Source organism: Acanthopagrus latus, chromosome 17, assembly GCF_904848185.1.
Source record: "Acanthopagrus latus isolate v.2019 chromosome 17, fAcaLat1.1, whole genome shotgun sequence".
Lineage (NCBI taxonomy): Eukaryota > Metazoa > Chordata > Actinopteri > Spariformes > Sparidae > Acanthopagrus > Acanthopagrus latus.
Window position 1 is genome coordinate 6857389 of NC_051055.1, and position 23722 is coordinate 6881110.

The 23722-nt window shown below is 42.2% G+C and overlaps 1 protein-coding gene across 42 annotated transcripts in view; it reads right to left on the minus strand.

Annotated features, from left to right (window-relative positions):
- The window catches only part of rims2a (regulating synaptic membrane exocytosis 2a), a 156239-nt gene that overhangs the window by 118806 nt on the left and 13711 nt on the right, over positions 1-23722 (minus strand). For 25 of the 42 annotated variants that reach the window (XM_037074168.1, XM_037074169.1, XM_037074171.1 and 22 more), the window contains exons 3-6: positions 12415-12447; positions 11460-11546; positions 6874-7084; positions 6167-6178 (exon numbers count right to left, since the gene is read on the minus strand). In XM_037074168.1, the coding sequence (XP_036930063.1) occupies positions 6167-6178; positions 6874-7084; positions 11460-11546; positions 12415-12447 (343 nt within the window). Of the gene's footprint in view, positions 1-869; positions 1345-6166; positions 6179-6873; positions 7085-11459; positions 11547-12414; positions 12448-23722 lie in introns of those variants that run through there. The other 17 variants (XM_037074151.1, XM_037074182.1, XM_037074158.1 and 14 more) reach the window with 4 other exon arrangements.

Consider the following 23722-nt stretch of genomic DNA (forward strand, 5'->3'; position numbering starts at 1 on the left):
GGCATCAATAAAGATACTATCTAATATACTCAGAGCAAAACTCTGCCCAGCTGGGGGCTACACATGTATGATGACAGACATTACAGTAATACAACAATAATTAGTTAATGCATCAAATATACAGGCCAATTAATAATGCATTCCAAGAGACTTGAAAAATTTATATATATATATATATATATATATATATATATATATATATATATATATATATATATATATATATATATATATATATATGGATGTCTTTACTAACACACTGATGTGTATTGTTTTATGTCCTGTGAAGGCTGCAATCGCCTACATTCACATGCTCCAACGCTCGCTGCACGTGGTGAATTACATTTTAATGAGCTTCTAATTTTAGTGTGCGCGCCAGTAATAATAATAGACTTGATGAATATTTATGTTCCTTGTTTGAAGTTCAGAGACATGAGGAGGAGGGGGGAAATACTGTAGAAACCCAAATTGTGGTTTAACATAGAAACGGTCTGTAAGACCCACATCCCCCTCAGCCTCTCTCAGACCTACATAACCGTGTTAAAATGTGAACAGACATGACGCGCGCTGACTGACACAGCATTTAGTGTGTTTATTTTGTTTTATTTTTTGTTTGTTTTGTTTGGGGGTTTTTTTCTATTGAAGCAAATGAAATCTCGGTAAAATACTGCGATGAAAACATTTAATTGGCACATATGCCCTGGCTTCCATAGGGCGTATGCTACTGAAACCGACAGTGGACAGGCTTTCTGTGAGGAATTACAGCGGTACATATTCTCCGGCAGAGCCGAAATGGGCACATTTCAGGCAAACAAAATGACCGGGGAAAAAGCGCGATGCAGTCACAGCCTCATGCTCTCTCAGCTTACCCATAGTGGCGCTGAGGGAAAACAGTGTGCCCGTTGAAAAAGATCGCCGTGTTGAAGTCCCGGTAATGTGGTGACGACCGTCCGCAGCTGGTGTTGCTGAAAATGAAGAAACTGTCGACCTTCAGCACCGCGGACAGCTCCAAGTCCAGATAACAGGACAGCCCGCCTGACTGCCGGACAGCGTCCGCTGAAACACCGTGAAGGTTACACCGGGGACTCAACTGACCACATCCGATCCAATTAAAGCGGCGCAGTCTTCTCTTCTTATCAGCACAGCAATTACAACATCTGAAGGCGCCGATTCGTTTCAGAGAATACCGGATTCCAGTCTTGAATCGTTACACTGGATCCATCAAACCGTGTAAACAATCCCGCACTCAATGTCAGCGGCTCTCCGGGGAGAAAACATGTGAGCCGACCAGTAAGGCGTCAAATCACGTTATGTTTCCCACCACCGCTGTATTAGTTGGTCTGTAGCGGGGAGTCGGATCTGTGCCGGAGTTGATGAGAGCTCATTACATATGCGGCGCGTCCCAGCTCACAGCCCACTGTCCAATAGACAGACAGACAAACGCGCCGCTGCTTTTTCCTGTGTTCGCGTAAACAAGCACACTTTGTCATTTCCGACTCAGTCTGTGCTGTGACCATTTGTTGGGCTTCAGTCAAACACAGCTGCTGTTGTCGTTATGTATATCTCTTCATGTCGAACAACTGCAGAACCACAAAGCCACTTGGCCAGAGGCTACGAAATGAGAACGTGAACATCTCAGGAGCTATGCTGCGTTCTCGTTCTGTGAGAAGGACTGTCTTGCAGATGTGGGTTAAAACGACTTCTTATATTCGAAAATTCAGGGCGATTTGACTGAACTTTTTACTTCATGACTTTTCGCTTTTGAATATGTGATAAACAGGCAACAAGGAATTCCGGCCATGTTCATTTCCATTTAGGATCTTTAGGATAAATGGGAGTGGGGGTATTGTCGAACCAAATCAAGCTCCAAACGTATCTGAAAACAGCCCTTTGAAGTAAGCTTATATGCTCATCATCTTTCCTTTAAGCAGCATTTTGTCAAGCATAAGGGAAAATAAAGCTAACAATGTAGCAATAGCACCCTGTGAAAGTCTGTGCAAAGCCAATTCAAAAATGCAGAGATGAGCATCTCTCAGCAAACATAAAAAAATAAAAATAAAAATAAATCTCTTAGCCATATGTTTTCAAAGACTGCAGCAAAGACCTTCCATCACATTCCAACACATTATAATATTCAATGACATTCTGGGGGTTTCCTAGTAAACTTGCTACTTGCACCAGCTTCATTGATATAACATATAATTCAAAACGTGCAGTACACGACTTTGTTTGTTTTAAGACATGTTTAACATATTCTAATAAATACAGATTTATATTTTCAAAACTGTAAAAATGTATACTCTCCAACATGTAGAATGAGGAGAGTATTATACATATTATACATATTGTCTTTTTTAAATGATTATATTGATTTCTCTGGTTCTGTTTAAAAACCCACAAATCTATTTCATTTACAACAACATGCTATTCACTAAACCACTGTTTAAAACTGAAAGAGGTACCCATAAAGCACTCTGGTACTTCCTCTTCAATTTTATAACAAAAATGTTGAGGGGGCCAAGCAGCACATGTAACGTCTTCAAGAGTTGCTTTAATCACAAATGACTTCCTCCCCGGAGACTGTTGATTCCTCAGGCCCTTTTGAAGCCACATCAGAGGAAATGGTGGGGAGCTCCACCGCTACAAGCAGGGATTCTGAACACTTCACAACACTGACACACAATTTATCTATATCACAGGCATTTGATATTTTTACCCCAAAAATGTCACTGTGTACTCTGTTCTTCATGTACTTACTGTAGAGGCTAAGTTACCTGGCACAGTCAGGTAGCAGTGTTTGTTATCAACATACGTGTTTTTACATCTATTATTTAGATTTATTGTAGGAATAAGGTATTGTAATTAATTGTGAGTATTTATCATATGAGTCATAGATTCAGCTACATTTGGTTACTGAGATGTCAATCTTATGTCAGGTCTATATTTCCATGCTTATATTCCTTTACCAGCTGTTTAACTCTCAGTCCCTATATATCATATTCCAGCGTGCCATAGCTCTGCTAGCTGCCCCAGACATAGAGACTTGTAAATATTCAATGGCGTTTCACAGAACAAGATCTCTCTCGCCACTGCTGTCACCATCTGTGAGAGAGGGAAAGAGTAGACGGATGGAAAAAGGGCAGATTTCACCAACACTACCTCTTTCACTGACACACAAGCTTTCAGACAAGCTGGTCGGGTTTACCAAAATGTAGCCTGTTGTTCGTGGCAGAGTAATCAAAGCCTCTTTCTTCTGACTACAAGTATGAACAATCAATATCACAAAATTCCTGGTGGGCTACTGTGTATACTTTATTGCAAATCTATGGTCAATTATATTCAGTTAGAATGAAACAGCCTTTAGAGTCCAAAAACAACTTGCTTGCTTCTAAAATTCTACGATCTACATAAGGTCAACCCTGTCAGAATGCTCATATTCAGATTTCAACTAAGCACCTGAAATGGCAATGAAAAGATAATTAAATGCAAAATATTTGACTATAAATAAACATCCAACCAACCCAAGACACCTATCTGGTTAATTCAGTTTAAGTCAAACTCTTGCCATGCAACCTAGGGTCTTTTTGTGAATGTACCCGAGTCAAACTTTCATTTAAAAGCATGATTATGACAAAAATGCCACTTTTGACCGTATTTTCGTTTTTGGCTCAAAATCTTTTTCAGTGGAGTGCTAGGGGCAAACACTATGTTAGCATCAAAATCGCAAGTTGTTGCTGGAAGACAGTAGTGTTCCACCTTAACTGTCCTCCATGTTACATCGCATTCGCAGATCGACGCTTCTCGACTGGCAGGATGACGGCGAGTGGAACAATCAACTGGTAACATGAGTTGTTCAAAAACCTTCTATTTAGTAAACTCTGTGTACCCAAACAATGTTCTCAATGCTCGTGTTCATGTGTAGAGACCCTGGTGATATTATAAGCAAAGTTTCATGTTGTGTCGAGCCTTCTTAGTGTTTTGAAAATAGCAATTTTGATGCTAAAGTATAGTATAGTACATAGAATACATAGTATTTGCCCCTAGCACTTGGATTTTGACCCAAAAATGAAAATACAGTCAATCTTAAAAGTGGTGCTTTCATTGTAATTATCCTTTTAAATGAATGTTTGACTCAGTTACATTCACAAAAAGACCCTAGGTTGCATTTTGGTTAGAGTTTCAGGACTGAAAGAGAATATTTCATCTGGTCCCAGCTAAAGGCCCGTGCTCACCCTGTTGGCTCCTACTGGCCCTGGTCAGCCCAGAAACACCGGCTGCTATTACCAGATAGAAAACTGACGTTTGTTTATGTGACAGGATGACTATGGAACTAACTACCCCTTTTTACACTCTAATGCCCTTGTCACCTCTTCTGCTCACTTGCATGCTGGCTCTCCATTTCTCTGACTGACATTGTCATCTGAACTTTTGTATCCTGCCATAAGTGCTTACTCTGCTCCCCTTCCAAAGATAAGTCTATGTATAAGCTATTTATTGGATATTGAACTCATCATGAGGGCATATCTGCAAAAATATTTGAAATATGGCAGTATTGTGAAGCACACTGATAGAGGAGTGCTGACAAATAAGCCACATAGACTGGACTGGGATCAAATGTTTACTCCTACATCTTCCAGTGGGGTTTGCACTGTATCTCAGGATACCCAAACATATACTGTATATAGTGTATCTATAGTTTCCTATATTAGAAAGTGTTATTCAATTAATCATTGAACACACTATACTAACATGCTTCCACAGTCTATATAGAGAATTGACCTTGAGTGCCAGGAGACCAGGGCACCACCAGGTAAACAAAGGGCACTGCCTCAGTGGCACATCCCAGGGCCTCTCTGCCAATGCTCCAACTGGCCAACGCCAGCCTGCTGCCACTGTTATTCCTCAACACCATCTGTACAACAAGGTAACCGATCTCCCAGCTATTATCTACCAGTGAACAATGGCTGCCTGTACAACTGGGGTCTTGGCAATGGAGAGAGCAGCAGGGCAGAGGTCTCTCCCAGTGGATTAAACCTGCTAGTACATATTTCACTCCAGCTTAGTCTATAAACAGTTTAGTTAGTGTTAGTCAACAGCCAAACCTTAGCAGGTTACAGATAAGACAGCTATGAGAGATCTATGTTATATATTGACAATGATATGACTGGTATGATCTGTTTGTTTGATCAGTTAGATACACAGATATCAATAACCCCCAAGGGCACCCAATACTGCAATCAGCCCTTTCTTATCTATATTGTTCTACGCTGCATTACATTACAACTAAATGTCAGTATTAAACTGGGATAGTTCAGGAGTAGGATTTTATATCAATCAAAACCCTTTCTGACAATAATATGGTTAGAAAGGTTACTTTCCTCAACTGCTTGTTGGCATAAGTATAAAATATTGATATGATAATAAACCAGTTAGGCTCCACAGGTGAATTACCACCTACATGTTTAAAGTTATGTCCAATTCCAGTTCAAACATTATGCTTAAAGTGGTACTCAGTCATTCAGTACTGCATCTGAATAAAGTTTGAACACTTGTGGCGGATCACAGAAGAAAAAGCGTCAAAATCTGTGAAGTTAAGCACTAGCTCCAAAAGTGCTGTATGGTAAAATTGTTATAATGCTACATGATGGTGTCTTCATTACAGCTTCCCTGTCTGGTAAAAACTCATGTCATTCAATCCACTCATACAGGATTTTTATTCTTCAAAAAAAAGAAAAAAAAACAGTGAAGGTCACACCTACATGGATAACATCACCAGAAGCCCCTTCTAGAGCTACAGATGAATATTATACAACTGTTTTGACAAGTGACACATATCCTCCTCATGTAAAATCAGTGTCCTCTCTTTGTGAGACTTTTATTCCTTGAGTTTAGGCTTTATCCCTTTCAATTCTAATGCTTATTGTCTTTTGCCCTTTAGAAGCACTGTATCAAACAACTTATTTTTAGGTTTTTTGTTTTATTTGTGTTTAGTTAGTGTTTATTTCAGCACAACAGACTCACAGACAACATTAATCAGCACTTCTCTTGTTTGTATCATGTCATGATTGGCTGCTGAATGTGCATACTGTATACATATCACAGCATTTTATAAACAATGCTTGTGTTTGAGACACAGTTCCAAAAACGCAGAAAAGGATTTGCTAACCACTTTGTCCTCCTGTTGCAATTCCATGAGAGCAGGAATGCAGCAGAAAGAAGGAAAGCATGAAAAGAAGAGGGAATCGGGGGGAGGGGGAAGAGAGCAGGAAAGATAGGGAGAGAGAGATTGTGAGTGGCATTAGTAGGTCCTGGTAGCTCTGCCACATACTCCAACAGCAAAGGCTTGGTTGGCATCACATGAAAACACTCAGCAACAGCTCATGATTCAAATTTAAGCAGTCTAATACTAAAAGCTTTGGCTTAGTCTGTGGGGAGGATTTTACAGAGGTTAGTTAGACACTGGAGTGCCACATTATACAAAAGCAGCTATCAGGTTCATTTATGGGAAAAGAAAAGGAGGAACAGTTCCCTCCAGTGGTCATACAGAACAACTGTAACTTACAGTAAAAATGAATACAACATCTACAGCTGTGAATCACATGTGTGAAACACATAAAACTAAACAGGATTTGAATACAGGCATGATGAGTCTGACTGGAGTAGACGCTGATAATCTGAAAAACATTAGTTGCCATTAGAGACACTGTTGGCTCAATTCCCAGATTATGATTTCACTGCAATGTTTCATAACCTTGGATTTCAAATAGTAGCGTAGGGAGAAATTTGCCTGAGGGTGGGACATCTGCATGTGCATGTCTGTGTGTATATGTGTCCTTATAAGTGGAGAGTACCTAGCATGCAAGCCAGTGTTACCTTATTTGACCGCAGAGACACTCGTCCTCCGCACCGAGCACAGAATTTCGTTTGGCAATATGAACAGAGGTGGCCACAGCCATCGGCAAACTTGGTTTTGTGGCATATCCCGCAGGTTGGGGCTTCACTCTTCTGGTCCTGAGCCGGCTTAGTCTCTTCCCCCATCTTCTTAACCTGGTCCTTATACGACTCAAACTGCTGGTGCAACTTCCTGTAAGTGAATGGGAAGGACAGAGGTTAGGGGATAAAAGAAATGGTTTGATGACCTATAATAAAGAAGGTTATTGTAAGATTCATTGATTTATTTCATTTGTATTTGTATATGGACATGGAGATTAAATGAACAAATGCACACCTACAACATTTGTAGCTCACCAATAAGCCAATCATCCCTTGATGGGCCTTTAAATATCAGAAAAACATTGATTGAAGGACAATTTACACAATCTTAATTTATCCAAAACACACTTTTTGTATGACTTTAAATATTTCAGTGAACCTACTGCAGACAAACATATATAATGTATGATTTGTGTATATTACTCTTGGTATACAGCGGTGGTTCTCAAACTATTTCATGATAAGGACACCTAAACCGACACAAATTAGACCGTGGACACTCTTTTGAAAAGATTTTGTCCCAGGGCCGACCCATCCAAAAATAATTTTACTTTTGGAGTTTTATCACAGAAAGTGCATGGAATCGATAACCAAAATAGTAACGCATAATGTCATTGTGTTACTTTTGGGTTGAATAATAGTGAAAATAAGTTATTCCCCTTTTTTGTTAGGAATCCCCTGGACCCCACTTTGAGAGCGACTGCTTCAGAGGATAAGCTGTTCATTTTTCTCTTGGAGGACAATCTTCACGTACACGAGTTCTTCTTCTTATTGCCAACAGCATGATGTGTGTTCAGTCCTGGTCTCAAAATCACTCTTGCACAATTAAGTTCCCACAATCGGCTGACTAAGTCATATAACTTCAGCCATGGGCAGTGTGTAGGGTTTTGAAAGGAAAAGCAGACGCCATGACCTCAGAAACTTCCAAGCTGAGCTCCTCCTTTGATATGGCGCCTCTCCCAAAACGGGGTGTGAGTATCAAATTTGCTTTGCAAGTTTAAGAACACCACTTAATTCCACTTTCTCAGGTTCCCCTGCGTTTAATGAATCATTTGCACCTGTGTTTCTATATCAGGACAGTCGTAAGGTGAGACGCCCAAGAGCCATACAGTTAGATAATGATACTGCCAATACACACAATTATTATTTCTCTGTTGTGCTACTGAAGACAATCATTGGTAGAGCCCAGCATCCATTGCTTTTGTCTGTAATGCATCTATTGTGTTACTGTTTGTGCCCTATAGATGGCACCTGATCTTATACAGTAGATCCTTAACTCCTAACAAGTCCTGAGAGGCCACTGAAAAAACCTGCGCGGACTCTTCACATGCATTTTGTATGACACATGTCAATTGAGCGTCTCCTTGGAAACTAAACACTGGGCTGACTTCATAATATGGCGATTAGAATTGGTTTCGCCCCACATATCCCCTGCAACATTCATTAGCACTTGTGAATTATTGAGCAGCGCTATCCTTTTACCACATACAGCTCTGTGTTTGAGATAAACGTGCTTCCTTTACCCACAACCAGAACTTTAGAGCCCAAATGTATTGGTCACACACCACCTGAAGACTATCCGTGCGTGCGGTTGTATGGCTGATTGTCGGTGCCATTTAAACATTAGACAGAGTGCCACTCGCGTGCCCCCCATTGTACCCACTGAGGGATTAAAGGGCTAATTGTGTCACAGCCTTTGTGTGTTTACCAAGCAGAGATTAGTATGTAGCCTTGTTTAACAGATCCCACAAAATCTCATTTACTGACAGAGGGCCTGATAACAGAGTGATGAAGACTGTGATACAAGAGGTAAAGCCACTGTCTCCAAGGATCAAGGAAATAAGACTACAAACAATCATGTCTTATTCGCACTTAATCTCCCATTACACTCAAACGTTTACAGAGACATGAGCTCGATCCCGGGCCACTACATGGTCTAAGGGCCGCTGCTCTATTGACAGACAAGGTCACTGAGAAGAGCTGTTAAAGATAACCAGTGATTACCTTTCCCTTCCTCTGTATGAGGTCACTTGTTATGCTCACTCACCTCTTAGGGGATGAAGCCATTCTGAGCTACACACTGAGATATATCTTGAAGAGCAAGAGTAAAAAGTTTAAGTTGAGACTAAAGGGACACAGTATGTAAACACATCAAATGAGTCACTAAGTAAGGCATGAAGAAGAAGACAAAAATTAAACGTGGTGTAAGAATAGAAGTGGCAGCAGGCAGCTGGTACACTGGGCTCATTCCTGAGGGTTTACTTATTCAGTCAAACACGGTCAAATGTAGGTGACACTGCTGACGAGTAATCATACGCTGCTCATTGTCCCATCCCATGCTAGCGTATCGGAGCTCTCTTACCTCTGGGCCGCACCAGAGCAGCTACACACAGCCGGTAACCTGACTCTCTCTGTTGGACGTATGACAGAGCCAACATATCAACAGCGAGGGTGAACTACAAGCTCTCAACAAGCTTCTGGATCTGCCACAAACGGTCTGCGCTCAATCATAACTCCTCTTTCACCCTTAATACATCATGCTGGAACTGAAAGCAGACACAGCACAAGTGTAGTAAAAAGGGGCATTAGCCAATTCCTCCAATTCCTCCAATCCAAAACAATGATAAAATTAAAATGATGTTTCTGTTTTAAAGAATCGTACTGCAGCCATATAACACAATGTCCTAGTTCTTCACTGAAAGCTAACATTTCCTGAACTGCTTACTTAGTCACTGCAAGTGGAGGAACTCCGCCACAAGCTAACAACCAACAGCCCTGACAGGATCTTGCTAAAGTTGATATAATTGTCTATTTAAAAAAAAAAAAAAAAAAAAACAGACACAGAACGACATCACAGTCCAGTTGGAACTGAGTTTCTAGCCTCCTGGCAACTACTTAGTCTAATATTCAGTTTCCTCTCTGTTCTGGTTTAGGCTCCACAAAGCATGGGGCAAAATCTCTGACTTTAGCTAACATTTGCTAGCTGCTCGACTATTTGCCTAAGCTAGCTTTGTCTAGCTGCCACATGCTACAGTGACTTTAATCTGAGATCGTTTGGGGAAAAAAAAAAAAAACGAAAAAAGAACAAAGCTTTAGCCTATTAAACCAACAACATTAAGCTAAAACAGGCTAGCAGGCTGGAGTTAACCTTTCTACATCACACATAACCATACATACACAATTTGGACTATGTGCTTTCTATTTTGGGTAAATTAAAACTTACTTGAAATTGTTTAGTTAAAGTCACTCCAGCATGTGTCTTCTAAGCGGTACTATAGCCTCCAACAACCCTTTATCTCCCTTCAACAACCTTTTCATACAGCATACACTGTACTGTCCTGTCAGAGCAGGAGAAGCACAGGTGTAGCTAATATCATTAACGATGGCTCAGTCTGACTTATGTAGCAGTTAGCAATGATGCACAATACTAAAGACCTGGAACTAGCCAAACTAATTAGGATTCAGACTTTGGCCCTTTTTCATAGCAGATATTAAATAGTAATAATAGTAACTATAAAAAATGTTTTAAAAAAATTTACTTAGCTTTGTGTGTTCTACAGCACTCGTGTTGGTCATGCTAGCTTATGATACTGGGACTACAATGCACACGTTTGCAAACCGAGGTAAGACCGATAAAAAGTCAAAATCTTCCAATTAACTGCCTGACCAATTCAGTCAGTATTCCAGGAAACTCGCTCACAACTGTATAACATGGCTGAATGAGTTACAGTTTCGAGCAACACACACACGAAGCACACTAGCTGGTGTGTGTAAATGTTTTTTTTAAAGTTACCTTAAAATAACAGCTTCAAAATCATTTTGATTGGACAGTGTCATGCAGTTGGGTGAATGGTGTCTCTGTCTCAGCCGCTCCGCCTTCCTATCACTTGTTTCTCCACTGTGTGAATTATACAGACACTAGACAAAATAGACTCCTCACAACAGTCTATCACACAACCATTGTGCAACCAGCTTCCCAGCTTGCATCAGTAAGGCCTGGCTTAGCTGGTCACATGGCTAGTTTGCTGCCATGAGCAGCGGTGAGCCTGGTCCCATTTGAATGAACTGATGTGAAATATCATTAATTATAACTAAAAACTGAATTCTATCAATGAAATTGACATTAGCCAAAAAAAATAGATGCCCTGGGCTGTTTTAATCACGAATGAAGCAATGACGAAAGTATTGCATAATGATAAAAATCAAATAAGTTGAGTAAACTGGTACTGGTAGCGCCTGACAAAGCACCACCATTATGTAATTTATAAATGTAGGATCCATTGTGGCGCACCACTCCCACACCGACACTCTTCTCCTCGTGTGCCTCGACAAACACACAGAGAAGTTTTGTACCATCGTCTAATATCCATTCAGGTCAAACGTACTGTGCATCCAGCTGCTGGGGTCACCGCTGTATGTTTGTGCCTGCTGGGTGGATATCAAAAGGGGTCTGTACTATTACTTACGCGTCTGGCTCTGGCTCCTTGTCATTTTGGGACTTTAGCTGGGGCTGAAGGACGTTATTTACCAGCTCAGTGATCCCACTAAACCACCTGTTCAAATAAGCAAAGTGTGACTGGAACATCGCAGTGAGTCATCATGGGGGAAAACAATCTGAGGCAGGTCAGATTCTAAGAAGTGAACAATAGCAGGGACATTCACTACAACCAGCGCAGAGAGAGGAGAAGGCCGGGACACGGGCAGAGCGGCGCTTAGTGGAACATTGACGACCAGACACAGTGTCAGAAAATACAGAGAGAAAGACTGAAGAGAGAAAGATGAGACAAACAGGTGTACAGTAGAGGGAAGGAGAGAAGAAGCAGGAAAGCTCTGCAGCCAATGGAAATGAGAGCTGCATCAAACGCTCAGCTGAGGGTAACAGGAGTGTCGTTTATTCCAGCCTGGTGGTGCAATAGGGTCGGGTTATCAGACTGGCTCGACCTACAGGTGGATTGAGTCAAAATGCAGCTACAGTACAGTAGAGCAGGGCAGGTGCATCTAGTCCACATTTGTGACAAAATAACAAGGCTGCACAAGCCAGTCAGAGTGCAGATGACACACTGGATGAGAATGGACAGCCAGTTAGAGACCAGGGACAAGGGGAAAGGGGTTTGGGGACCTGGCTATAACAAAGCTGGTAGAAAGGAAAAGCTGTTGTCATTGATGTCATGGAAGTCGGCTGTCTAGTGTCCAGCACAGAATTCATTGATCTTGTCAATGCTACTCACTGTGTGTTTATCAAAAAAAAAAAAACCCAAAAAAATGCCACCAAGCATTCACAGCAGCTTTCCATGACATTAGTGACATTTCTTTCATTTTCCTCCCAGACAAAGAGGAGAAAAGCCACATGAAGCACACAGCACCGACTGACAGGAAGAAGTGTCAAAGCCTAGAGCACTCTGGGTAATGCAGTTTACTTACTGTGCCGGCTGAGGCTTTGGTTCTTCTTTGATCCTAAAATATAAAAAAAAATAAAAAGGTGTGCACAGCTCAGTGCATACAGAACATAAAGAGATGAGGAAAGCAATCTAAAGGACACAAAATACAGACACAACTGATATCAATTAAGATGAGTATGACACAAATAATGCTTTGACTATAATGTGAATAATAGTAAGAATATCATAGATGATGCTTTGATGAACATGACAGTGGTAATGAGGCTAACAACATGAAGAAAACAAACATTCACGATGACTTTAAAGATGACATAATGTAACTGATCTGAACCAACTTAAACTTAAAAATAACTGCTTCATGTGAGTGACACCCTCCTCACACTGTATGTGCTAGCATGGACAAACATCACTTTTCATGGTGGTTTCAACAAGAAGGGAGTGGATCCAGAGTGTCAGTCCACCTGCAACTGCAAGTTTTCATTCAGCACTGAGAGTTTTTTTTGTTTTTGTTTTTGTTTAGAGAGATTCATAATTAATATGAGCCCAGAAATATAGCCACACACAAGCTCGGAGTACCCAGCAAGTGGAGCGGTCCAGCTGAGTTACCTCTGAATGAGCACTTCCTTGAATTGCACACTGAGCTGCATCAGGAGGTGAGGGTGGGAGCAGCAGCTCATTCTGTGTAAAGTTCAACCAAGCCGAGCTACACATGCTTGATTAGAGTCCATTATTACTGATCACATGGCTGTTAATATCCATATAGCTGGCTGCAGTACAGCTCATGTGAAAGTAAATTCACTTTTTGTTTCAAACTAGGGTTTAAGGTGTACTGTGCAGGATTTTGACGGTTGCTGTTTACACACACGCACCATTTAAAGTTGTCCACTCCTGCTGGGCTCAACAAGAGAGACGGCCTGAGCGAGGACAAAGCAGTGAAGCAGAGCGATAAAACAATGTTTTTCTAAATGTTTCACAGTGGTTACATTAACACACCTCCACACAGCACAGCCACAAGTGCACGCGTCACCCTGTTCACTGTTTGCCTCTCTGCTCTGCATGTGTCTAGGTCAGCCCAACTACACCCTCAGTCAAACTTAAACACTGACCTGCAGTCCTATACACACCTATGACAGCCAGAGAGCAGAGAGTGGTAGAAAGCGATGTAACCGGGTTGCTTAATTTTCTCACTCCCTCTCGCCTCACTCCCTGCATGCTCGCTACTGCTTCAAGTTCAAAGCCCAGAAATGTCCAGAACAAAACAAAAACACTAAAAATTTAAGAAAATACAGGCAGAGGGCTCTGTAGATACACATAGTGCCTCCCACTTCTAGTGGGCCATACTTGATTGCTGAGATTAATTACTTTTATAGATTTTACAATGTTTTTCAGGAAAATCCTGCATAGTATGCCACTGAATGATCAGTTAACGTGCTCACTTTTTGACATTTGTGGAGCTCTAAGCATTGGAAAATGGCATTGTAACCAAAGTCTCCAAAACACGTCCTCTCCACAAACAATGTGTTGATCAGTCTGGACACTGGAACCCACGGTTCTTAGTACTGGTTATTTTCAATGGAAGAACAAGTAGATATCTGAAATCCTGTGAGCACCAAAACAGAAATTCAGTTCATGTCCATTTCATTTATGTAGCAGAAAAAATAACAGAAGTGGACATCTTAAACCCGGTGCAAATAAAGTGAAGTGCAAATAAAAACAAAACAACACAACTATCATAATGGCAAGATGCCACAACAGGAAGTGAGAACTTGTCTTTAAAATGAAGTCATCAGAAAACAGGATAGCACTTGATTATGTCTTGATTTGATTTGATGGATGGAAGTAGTTTAAGGACTGTATACACAGGGATGCATGTCTGGCCTATAGACTATATACATCAAATCTAATCCAGCACTATCTGTGTATAAAAAGGTCAGGACATATTTTTTTTTTACATCTAGCAAGTAAACTCACAGACTCATATACAGCACCAGTAAACATGCATAGTCTTTACATCACACATTCCTCAGGTGAAAGCAGGTGTGCCCAGAGCAACCAGGACAGGCCAGCCAGCACTGAAACACACACATAACAACAACCACTCGACTGTCTAGCATTTGTGCACCATCGAACGCTGAAGCTGCCGGTTCAGCCACTCTCTCCCGGTTTGCGGAGCAGATGTCACCATAAGCAGAACAGAGACCAGTTGCAAGCGAGAATCACAAGACAGAGTTTTCACACACCTTACTGCCACTTGTGTAATGCACATCGTCAGCTTTATATAGCAGTGTGAAACGGAATGTGTTAACTGGATTTTGTCAGTTTGTGACCAAGACACAGCAACATTAGCTGATGTTCCTGAGTGTTCCTGAGAACTGTTTTCCATTTGTCAGCTCAATCAAACACCAGTATTTAGACTTTACATTCGGGCAACAGTTAATGATTATTTTCATTATTGGTTAATCCAATCATTTCTTTCTATTTATAATAATCAATTCTTTGTTGAATGACAAGAACACAGAGAGGCGGCAAAGTGTAACACCTGAGAAGCTTAAAGCAGCAAATTAAACCAACATGACAGCATTTTGCCTTTGTTGTCACTGGAACTTGCGTCTGAAACAATTTTCAGACCATGTGATACTAAAACTCTCCACTGAAGACAGTAGTAGAGTAACTGTCCACTAAAAACTATTTTCCATCAAGTAAAAACCTGGTACTTCAGAATATTCCCGCTGTGTACACTAAGTCGATGGCATTCACCTCCTAAACAAACTAAAAGTCGCGCAGAGCCTCAGACAACAGCAGAGAAGCCTCCCAACAGTCTACTTTAGCCAGAGCACACCAGAGTGAGAAACCTGTCTGTCTGATCTGTGTCAGATGGCTGAGAGAACACACAAGAGAAGATATAGTCCTGTGTACCCATCAGTCTCGCTGCTCTGTTTTCCGATGAGCCAGTCCATATTTATCCTCTCGCTGTGTTCTCCCGATGACCTGCAGCGCCGTTCTTTATTGATCCCATCAGCCCCGTCTCTGTGGTCGCATTACAAGCCTCATATTTATCTGATCGAGCCTGCTGCCTGCCTGCTTGCCTGGACGGCTGCCGGACGGAGTGTGTGTGTGTGTGTGTGTGTGTGTGTGACGAGTGTCCGTCTATGCATCCAGTGTGAGTGCGCCCACATCCATGCGTGTACTGTACTGACACGCCTGCATATGTGAGTGCGAGGGCTCGGTGTATTATTTGACGTGGGGCCGTAAAATGAGTGAGTGTAAAATGTCACCGGTGACGTATTCAGTGTCCTGGCTGCTGAGGAGGTGTGCAGGGCAGGTGCAGTCTCTGTTTTCCTTCTCTTTAACCTGCACTCTACTTCCCATGAACTCACACACAAAATAACAAACACACACTGGTACAGAGTCAGGGAAGGGTGTGTGTAGAGCATGCCCACGTTTCTTCTCTCTTTTTTTTGTATTAGAATGGCAGCCCAATATGTGTTATTCACCAACATGCTGCTGTTATTTTTAGTCTCTGTTGTCATTTGGTTCTGTATTTGGGTTTCAACCTTCTCTGCTTCACCGACTTTGCATAGCGAAGCAGCCGGGCCTGCCACTGACTGATGCTACACTGCTCTCTAGTGGACAGATGTGCTGCATAAAACTTTAAGACCTAGATTCCTGGAGTTCTCTGAGGGAATGTGCAACAACAAGGAGACTTTAAGCAGTGTTGTTTCAGTCCTCCGTGCTGCTGTGTGATGTCTTGCAAAAATGACGTCACGGATAATAGCAACAAGTAAAAGAGGAGGGATGAGGATAATAAAATTGGTGAAACTGAATTGTGATTTCTGTGGCTGGTGTCCACAAACTCAAGCTTAAACAATGTGGCAATGATTCAATTAGTCAACTGACAGGGAATAAATCAGCAACTAGGCCTACTGTTGTAATAGATTTATCATTTGAGTCAGCTTTCAAGGCAGGATGCCAAACCACCAATTTGGTGGTATCAGCTTATTACAACCCCGATTCCAAAAACAGCCAGAACACAAGCATTGAATTCAGTGTAATTGTGATTTAGAAAAAAATTACTACCTGTCGTATTTGTTTGTTTTTTAACATTTAATATGTGCTTTTTGTCCCCTAACCAAGGAATAGATATATATTTATGTGAATATTTACTGCTTTTTCTCTGTTTGTTTGTTAATTTAATATCTTTGGATTTTGATGAGGGCGAGAATTTCTAGCTGCACAATAATAAATCAATCCTTAAAGTAACTGCATAAAAGCCCACATAACAACATGGTTTAAGGCCACAGTCTGAGATTTTCTTCTTAGTCTTTATTGTCATTTTGTTACTATGACTCGTATACATAACAGCAACTGAAAAAAAAAATCAGCACCACATTCAAGCTTATCAAAGCTGCCTGCCACCTGATGGGTCGACCTTTGTAAAAAGTGTCACTTGTACAGGAGCTGAGGCATGAACCAGTAACACCAGTAACCCCACAGATACCGGGTACAGTTAGTGTGAGCAGCTACAATCCACCATGATGGAGGAGAAGAACACAACACATATCAATGAGAGGTAAAGCTCATCACTGCTGTCTATTTACACTGCTGAACCAAAGCGCTGACAAAATCAGAAATCTAGTTGTAGCTCATGCATTGACTTGGGAGGTAAAACTGATTCCGAAATTTGCATGCTGTGATGCCGAAATACATGGCTCTCATGACGCTTTCATTCAACTCAGATGGGAACAAGATCCTTCGGAGAGATGGACTGTACAGCTCCTTCTGTGCAGACAGCAGGACTATTACACAGCGTGCTGTCACAAGGACCTGAACATTTTAGAAAGATCCCAGAGATTTAATTAATCTGAGCCCTCTGAATATATCCCTGCTAATAAGCAGAGTGGAGGGGAGGGGGGAAGAGGAGAGGAGAGAAAAGAAGAAGAGAGGAGAGGAGAGGAGAGGAGAGGAGAGGAGAGGAGAGGAGGATGATTAAAACGTACCACCTTCTAAACTCTGCAATGTCTCTTTTTCAGCCTAAATTGCTACTCCTTTGTGTCAAGCAAAATATATTAATGTGACAGCTGTACACCGATTCCTGAATCATCACATTCTCACACACCCAGAACAAGGTTAGCAACATGGTGCATGCACCAGCAGCAGGTCCAGCAACAGCTTCACGTGCATCAAAAATAATTCTGACGGGCAGCAGAAATAAAAGCCCAGCTAAAATCATTTAGGTAATGATTGTCAAATCACTGGACACTCAACGGAAGGCTTTGGTGAGTGTCACGGTGCATCTGAAGAAATACTTTATGTAACAGAAACATTTTGTCAGCTGAATCTATAGTTCATCCTTACCTACATAGAGCTTATTAGCATGTTTCAGCTCACTGTTTTGGTTTTAAAGCTGCAACTCTATTGTGTTGGTTCAGTCTCAATGTTCTCATTTACCCTTTTCCAAGCTGTATGCACCTGCACAGCACCAACCACACAAACAGAAAAAGTTAGCAACTTGCTGGTGAACATCATGGAGCTTTGAGCAGCGAATGAGCCAGAAGTTTCCCTCTGAAGTTGGTGGAGACCAGAAACAGAGCTAAAAATGCACAAATATTGGACCTAAATTCATCAAGTGAACACTAAGAACACTCCAAATGAATGCTAACGGTACTGTGTCAAGCCCCAACACAGATATTGTTGGCCAACATGTTAAACTTGCCAACCTTATGCGGTTAGGTTACGCTTGTTGCGCTGCCACCAGGTAGGTTTTAAGATGTGATATACATGGGAAATGCTAAGCCGAGCAACCTATTAGCTCTCCTGACTGGACAATATGCCTCACAATAGCTACCCCATCTCTTTTCTATGAGAGAAATCAATTTCCGAGATAATGATACTTTATTATTATACTATTTATTTAATCTTACTAATGTTAGTTATCTATTTAAATGTATCTACATGAGAGTGAAGCGTCCTTTCTTAATGTCAGTAATAAAAACATCATTTTTTGTTCTGTCTGCTTGTTTAACAGTAGATTTTTATTTTCAGCCACAACTGAACACACATCCAGTTTGTTAGCGAGTATTTACTCTGCCATTGTGACATTAACTCAGAATTAACTACTGTACAGTGCCTGTGTTTATTTTAAGGTGACATTGAAGGAATATGTCCCCTAATGTGGCTCACTGATGTGTGTGTGTTTTTTTAAAAAATATCTTTCAGACAACATTCAATCTCTATAGGACAGCCAAACAAAAATCAGCCTGGTCAGAAAAAGCCAACACCAGAAGCTGCTACAGACGGCAGCTATCAATGTTAAAACTATCATGAAAAAGCATTTCCATCACTTTCACATCACACAACAATAACTATCTACTTCTGTTCACTAACAGCAGACCCACACACAGGACTCTCTGTCGCACTGTACCGAGCCTCCACACATGCCACCCAAGGCGTAATTACTTTCCAATTACACCACCTCCCCTTCCCAAAGTGTGCCGGGCAAGACCAACCAGTCACTCTGAGGTCTCTCGCTCTCTTTCTCTTCCTCTAATCCTGTCTTTGAGCAAACTGATGCAATACCTTCCCATCTCCTCCCCGATGGTCAGCAAGATGTTGGTGGAACAGTTAACAACAGGATGAATGTGGTCAGATGTACAGTAGCAGCGCTCTCCTCAGGGGGGGGATGTGTGACTTTTCACTGATTACCTCAAGCAGAAGAAAAACAAGCCCCAACATGGCCTCCAACTCAACAGCTAAATATCCTCTGAAACATGAATGCAGGCTTCTGTGCAGCCCAGTTAGATTGAGATGAAGGTGCCGCCACTGTAGATCTGTCTGTGTTTTGTTTTTGGTTTTTTTGCAGAACTGTCTTGCAGAGTGTAAGTCAGACTGACAACCCGTCACAGCAGAGATGCTACAATGAAATGTTCCAAATGCCTCCTGAAATGATTCATGATTCTGGTGCAATAAATTGGCATCCCACACAATGCACAATGATTGGAAGTTCAAACAGATACTGAGATGCAGACTCGTCTTTGCATCGACTCTTAAATAGAAAATCTGTGATAGAGGATCTCGTGGCTAAGCAATGACCCTGCAGGCCCTCGGAGTCCACTACAGTCAGAGTAATAATCTGGCTCAGTGGGTAAATACCAACTACATACATCATTAACACCATCCCAGCCAGTCACTACTGCCAGGAGATGAGGTTAATGTCTGTCACAACTCACTCACAGGCAAGTGGACTACAGGGGGATCTCTCCCTGGAGGCTGTGGGGCCTGCTGTATTCTACTCTTGTCAAAAATAATAATAATTAAAACAGGAATAAAAATATAAGTAGAAAAAACTGTGTCCTAATATCGGTAGTAAGTTATTTAGTCTCATATTGCCACACCTATCTCCAAAGTGCTGTGTCAGCACTGTAGGAGGTCTGACTGCATCCATTCTCTTTCTGGTATGGGGGCGGGGGGCAACACTGAGACTTGTTTGTATGTCTTTAAACCAATCACAGTGGTCTTGGGTGGCACTAAAACCAGGATGCAGCAACAGTGTCTGTCCGAAATACCTGGGTTGCACGTAGGGAGGCCAGTCCTGCCTTTAAAATGGCTAAACCCCTCCTGAGGATAAGGGGTAACATCTGTTAGCTTGTAAACGTTCATCACACTAATGAACATAATTCTGGAGGTTGTTGTTGTTTCCTGTAGCGGAGGGGATTTTGAAAATAGTAACATGCAGATGGCACAAGAGGAGGAGAATGATTACTGAAATAGTTGGCCAGCGCTCCCTTAAATGAGCATTCCACATTCTGTGAGTTGTGAGACCACGAGTTGTGTATGACAGTGAAACAATCAACAGTTGACTATGCATATAATTTCCATTGCCATGGTCTTTTTAGGCAACAACAGGCCTATTCCTACAGAATACACAAAACAAGATCATCACACATCATTTATTACAATAAAGTGTATATCGTATTTAAGTGCAGGGCATTTCAAATCGCTCAAACCATTGAACACTGACAACAGGGTTCATCATTTAGCAGCCAGGCCAGGTACCATCACTTTGGTCCTGTGTCACACTTCATCATCTGATTTGTGTTACGTGCTACCTCAGCACATACATAGCCCTGCAACCTGATGGCAAACTGATGTGACACAACAGATATACATCAGCCACTGCGACTGGTGGATCTTATCTGCTGATAGGGCGAAAGCAGTCAACAAGGTGACTATTTTCCGATACTGATGTTCACACAATAAATCAACGTACCTCTAGTATAAAGTGTGTAATAATACCCATGTTGTGAGTATTTGTAAAGAAATGTCTGAAATGTGGCGGGCACCGCTGAGGAGGAAGATGGTGGATGGAGATGGTGGATAGTTCTATTAAAAAAATATGAATTCAATGGGATCACTGTAAAATCAAGCAGAAACCCCAGCCACCTTAAATACATGTGTGACTGTACTCCACCAAAGCACATAAGAAAAATCAACATGCAAGGTGTAAGACTGTGTCAGCATTATTCCTGCAGGATCCATAAAACAGAAATCTCCTATTGTAGCACTTCTACTGTATGTCCCCTGCAAATCTCCAAGAAAAGGGAGAGAGGGCACTAAAAATAGCAGCTCATTTAAAGACAGACGATTAGGACTTGAGACACCTGTTCATTCCACCTCTCCAATAAATGCCAGAAGAAGTGCTACTTAACACTTTCTCTCCACCTCAGAGAGGATTAGGGGCAGGGGGATAGAGCACTGATAACTTCCTCTGGCACGGGGCGCTGGCACAGCGCGATAGGCAGGGCAGGAGGGACGGTGAGAGGGCAGGCGCCTCGGTGTGGAGGGGTTGGCCAGCTACCACAGCTGGGCCTTAGAAAGCACAGATAGGATTGAATCCGCAGGGCACACTCATCAGAATAGGCAATCTAACAGCGCGCAAGCCAGACCTCCTGACCAAGGACTAATATTCAGATTGTCAAACAAGAGTTGGCAACAGCAGATTTTCTGAGCAACGGGGAAGTGGCTAATCTGCTGCCAAATATAACTAAAATCCATCTGTTTCCTTAGATTACCTGCCAGGATTCAATTGAGCTGCTCCATATCTCCCCTCCTGAGAGATTTCCAAGTGGCAAAGAGTCAGCTAATCACCCAGCAGCCCACACATTCACAAGTGTATTTCCATGCAAGGCTTACAGGAAACATATGCACAATATTCATTTTAATACAGAGTTTATTGTACAGCGGAAACACATCAACTATACGAGCGACATTAAGTCACAGGCCGTGATACACCGTTTACGTTTGTGTTCTTGCACATATGTGCTTGTTTGCTTTGGTAATGGTGTGTGTACGCACATGTCTCTCTCTGTATCTGAATGCTTGGTTGCTTCTCCTGTCAGCCCACTTTATTCGTCCTGACACGGATACATTTTATTCTGGCTGTGATCAGCACTTTCTTGGCAGCTGACATTGTCCCATGCTAACGTCACAACTCCTCCCATGCACGGCTCAACAGCTCCACCGGGAATACTATGGAAACCGAGCCCCAACGCCACTGCGGCTAGGTCACCGCCCTCTGTGTTGGCCAAATCTCTAGCTCCGATAGCCAGACAGAGATGGCTGAAGGCAGCTCCATGTCCTCCTCTAACCCTTCACTACACACGGCGCAGCATCACACCGCTCCTCGAGCACCAATTCTGTCCGGTCTTGCTATTGCCGTATTATTTCCAGTTGCATAGTCAGCAAAAGCCTAGTTTCAGACTTTCCTTTTGGTCTCTTTAGTGAGAGACTTGTGAGAGGAACATCTCAGGTTTGATCTAAAAGGAATAAGAGCATCAGCTAATGAAGTTAATGGTGGTAAAATTGTTGAGGATCATGATCGAAAGCTGCACCAGTCAGTTAATTGATCCTTAAAAGAAAATGAATTGCCCGCTATTTTGATCAGCAATTAATTGTTGAATCAGTTTCTACTTTTCTTTGTCATCCCTGATGGTAAGTGAAGAGTCTTGAGGTTTTGGACCGTAGGCTGGACAAAAGAAGCAATCTGAAGACATCACTTTGGGCACTCATCATACACTTTTACTCATCATACACCGGACATTTCATAAACTAAAGATTAATCAACATTACTTGCAGCCCTAACCCTAAAATGACCGCAATTCCAATTCTCTGTCTCTATCCAAACCTCGCCCTCAGCTCAACTCCCACCAGCAGCCACCCTCAAACACAAACAAAAAACCTCTCGATGATGTTGTTGTTCCTGTCTGCGAGCAGTAGGCGGGCTTGTACTGAAACTGCAGTCAGCTGTCTGTGTCTCACTCTGGGCTATAATAATAGCCCGGCCATGGCTAACAATAGAGAGGTAATAGATACCCTGCCTATTGTTGGCCCGGCCTGCTCTACTCCTTCCTGTCCCAATTCAACTCTACAGCACGTCACCATTGCCTTGCTCAACTAAACTGCATACAGTGTACACAGGCAGACGAGCACGAGGGCACTGCGATATAACCTCAATGCAAACAGGTTACACCCATCACTTTGCTAAAATATTGCTGCCTCGTGATGTTACACATACTGGAACTGTGATGTCCACTACTTTGTGAAGTTTTCATATACGGCATAGACTACATAAGACCACAGTGGCTTTAAAGATCCAGATAAACAGCTGTGACCACAATGCCGTACGACTTAAATTAACTTGAACTCGCCGTCTCTCAAACATCTGTCAGATGGCGGCGAGATCTGTTTGACTTTGGCTGCTGCAAAATCCCAAATCAAAGGATTCCCTTGCATTAGTCGCCTCTCCGCACAGATTTAAAGCCGACCAGCCAACCAACCATCCAAGCAGCCGCCCACTCGGGGGATAAGGCGACCAGCTTTTACTCGCCGTCTACAGCAAACAGAGCCAACCCTGCGCCTCGCCCCTCCTCCTCCTCTTTCTCCTCCTCCTCCCCCTGGGCTGATGCCTGGTGACTTTAAATGCCTGCATTTCCTGCCTTGAGATACTCCTTCAAATGATTGTATTTATGTTTCACAAAGGAGGATTTCTACGGCCGTGAACAGCAAACACCCCACCCCCCATCCATCCCTCCCTCCTTCCCCGTTCCACTACTACACATCCAGGCCATCTCGGCATCACCATGGCGATGGCGGCAGTATCTCAGTGGGACGAGTGATATTAAGGGATTAGCGGGAGATCCTCCATCAGACTTTGGTCGAGGAGCACGATCCCGGGATCACAACATCGCCTCTGTGTGTCTCTGCGTTGATCAGTGTCAGATGATGGGGATGAAAAACAGGCCTCCGCACTGTTATTTTCACGGCAGCGACTGTAC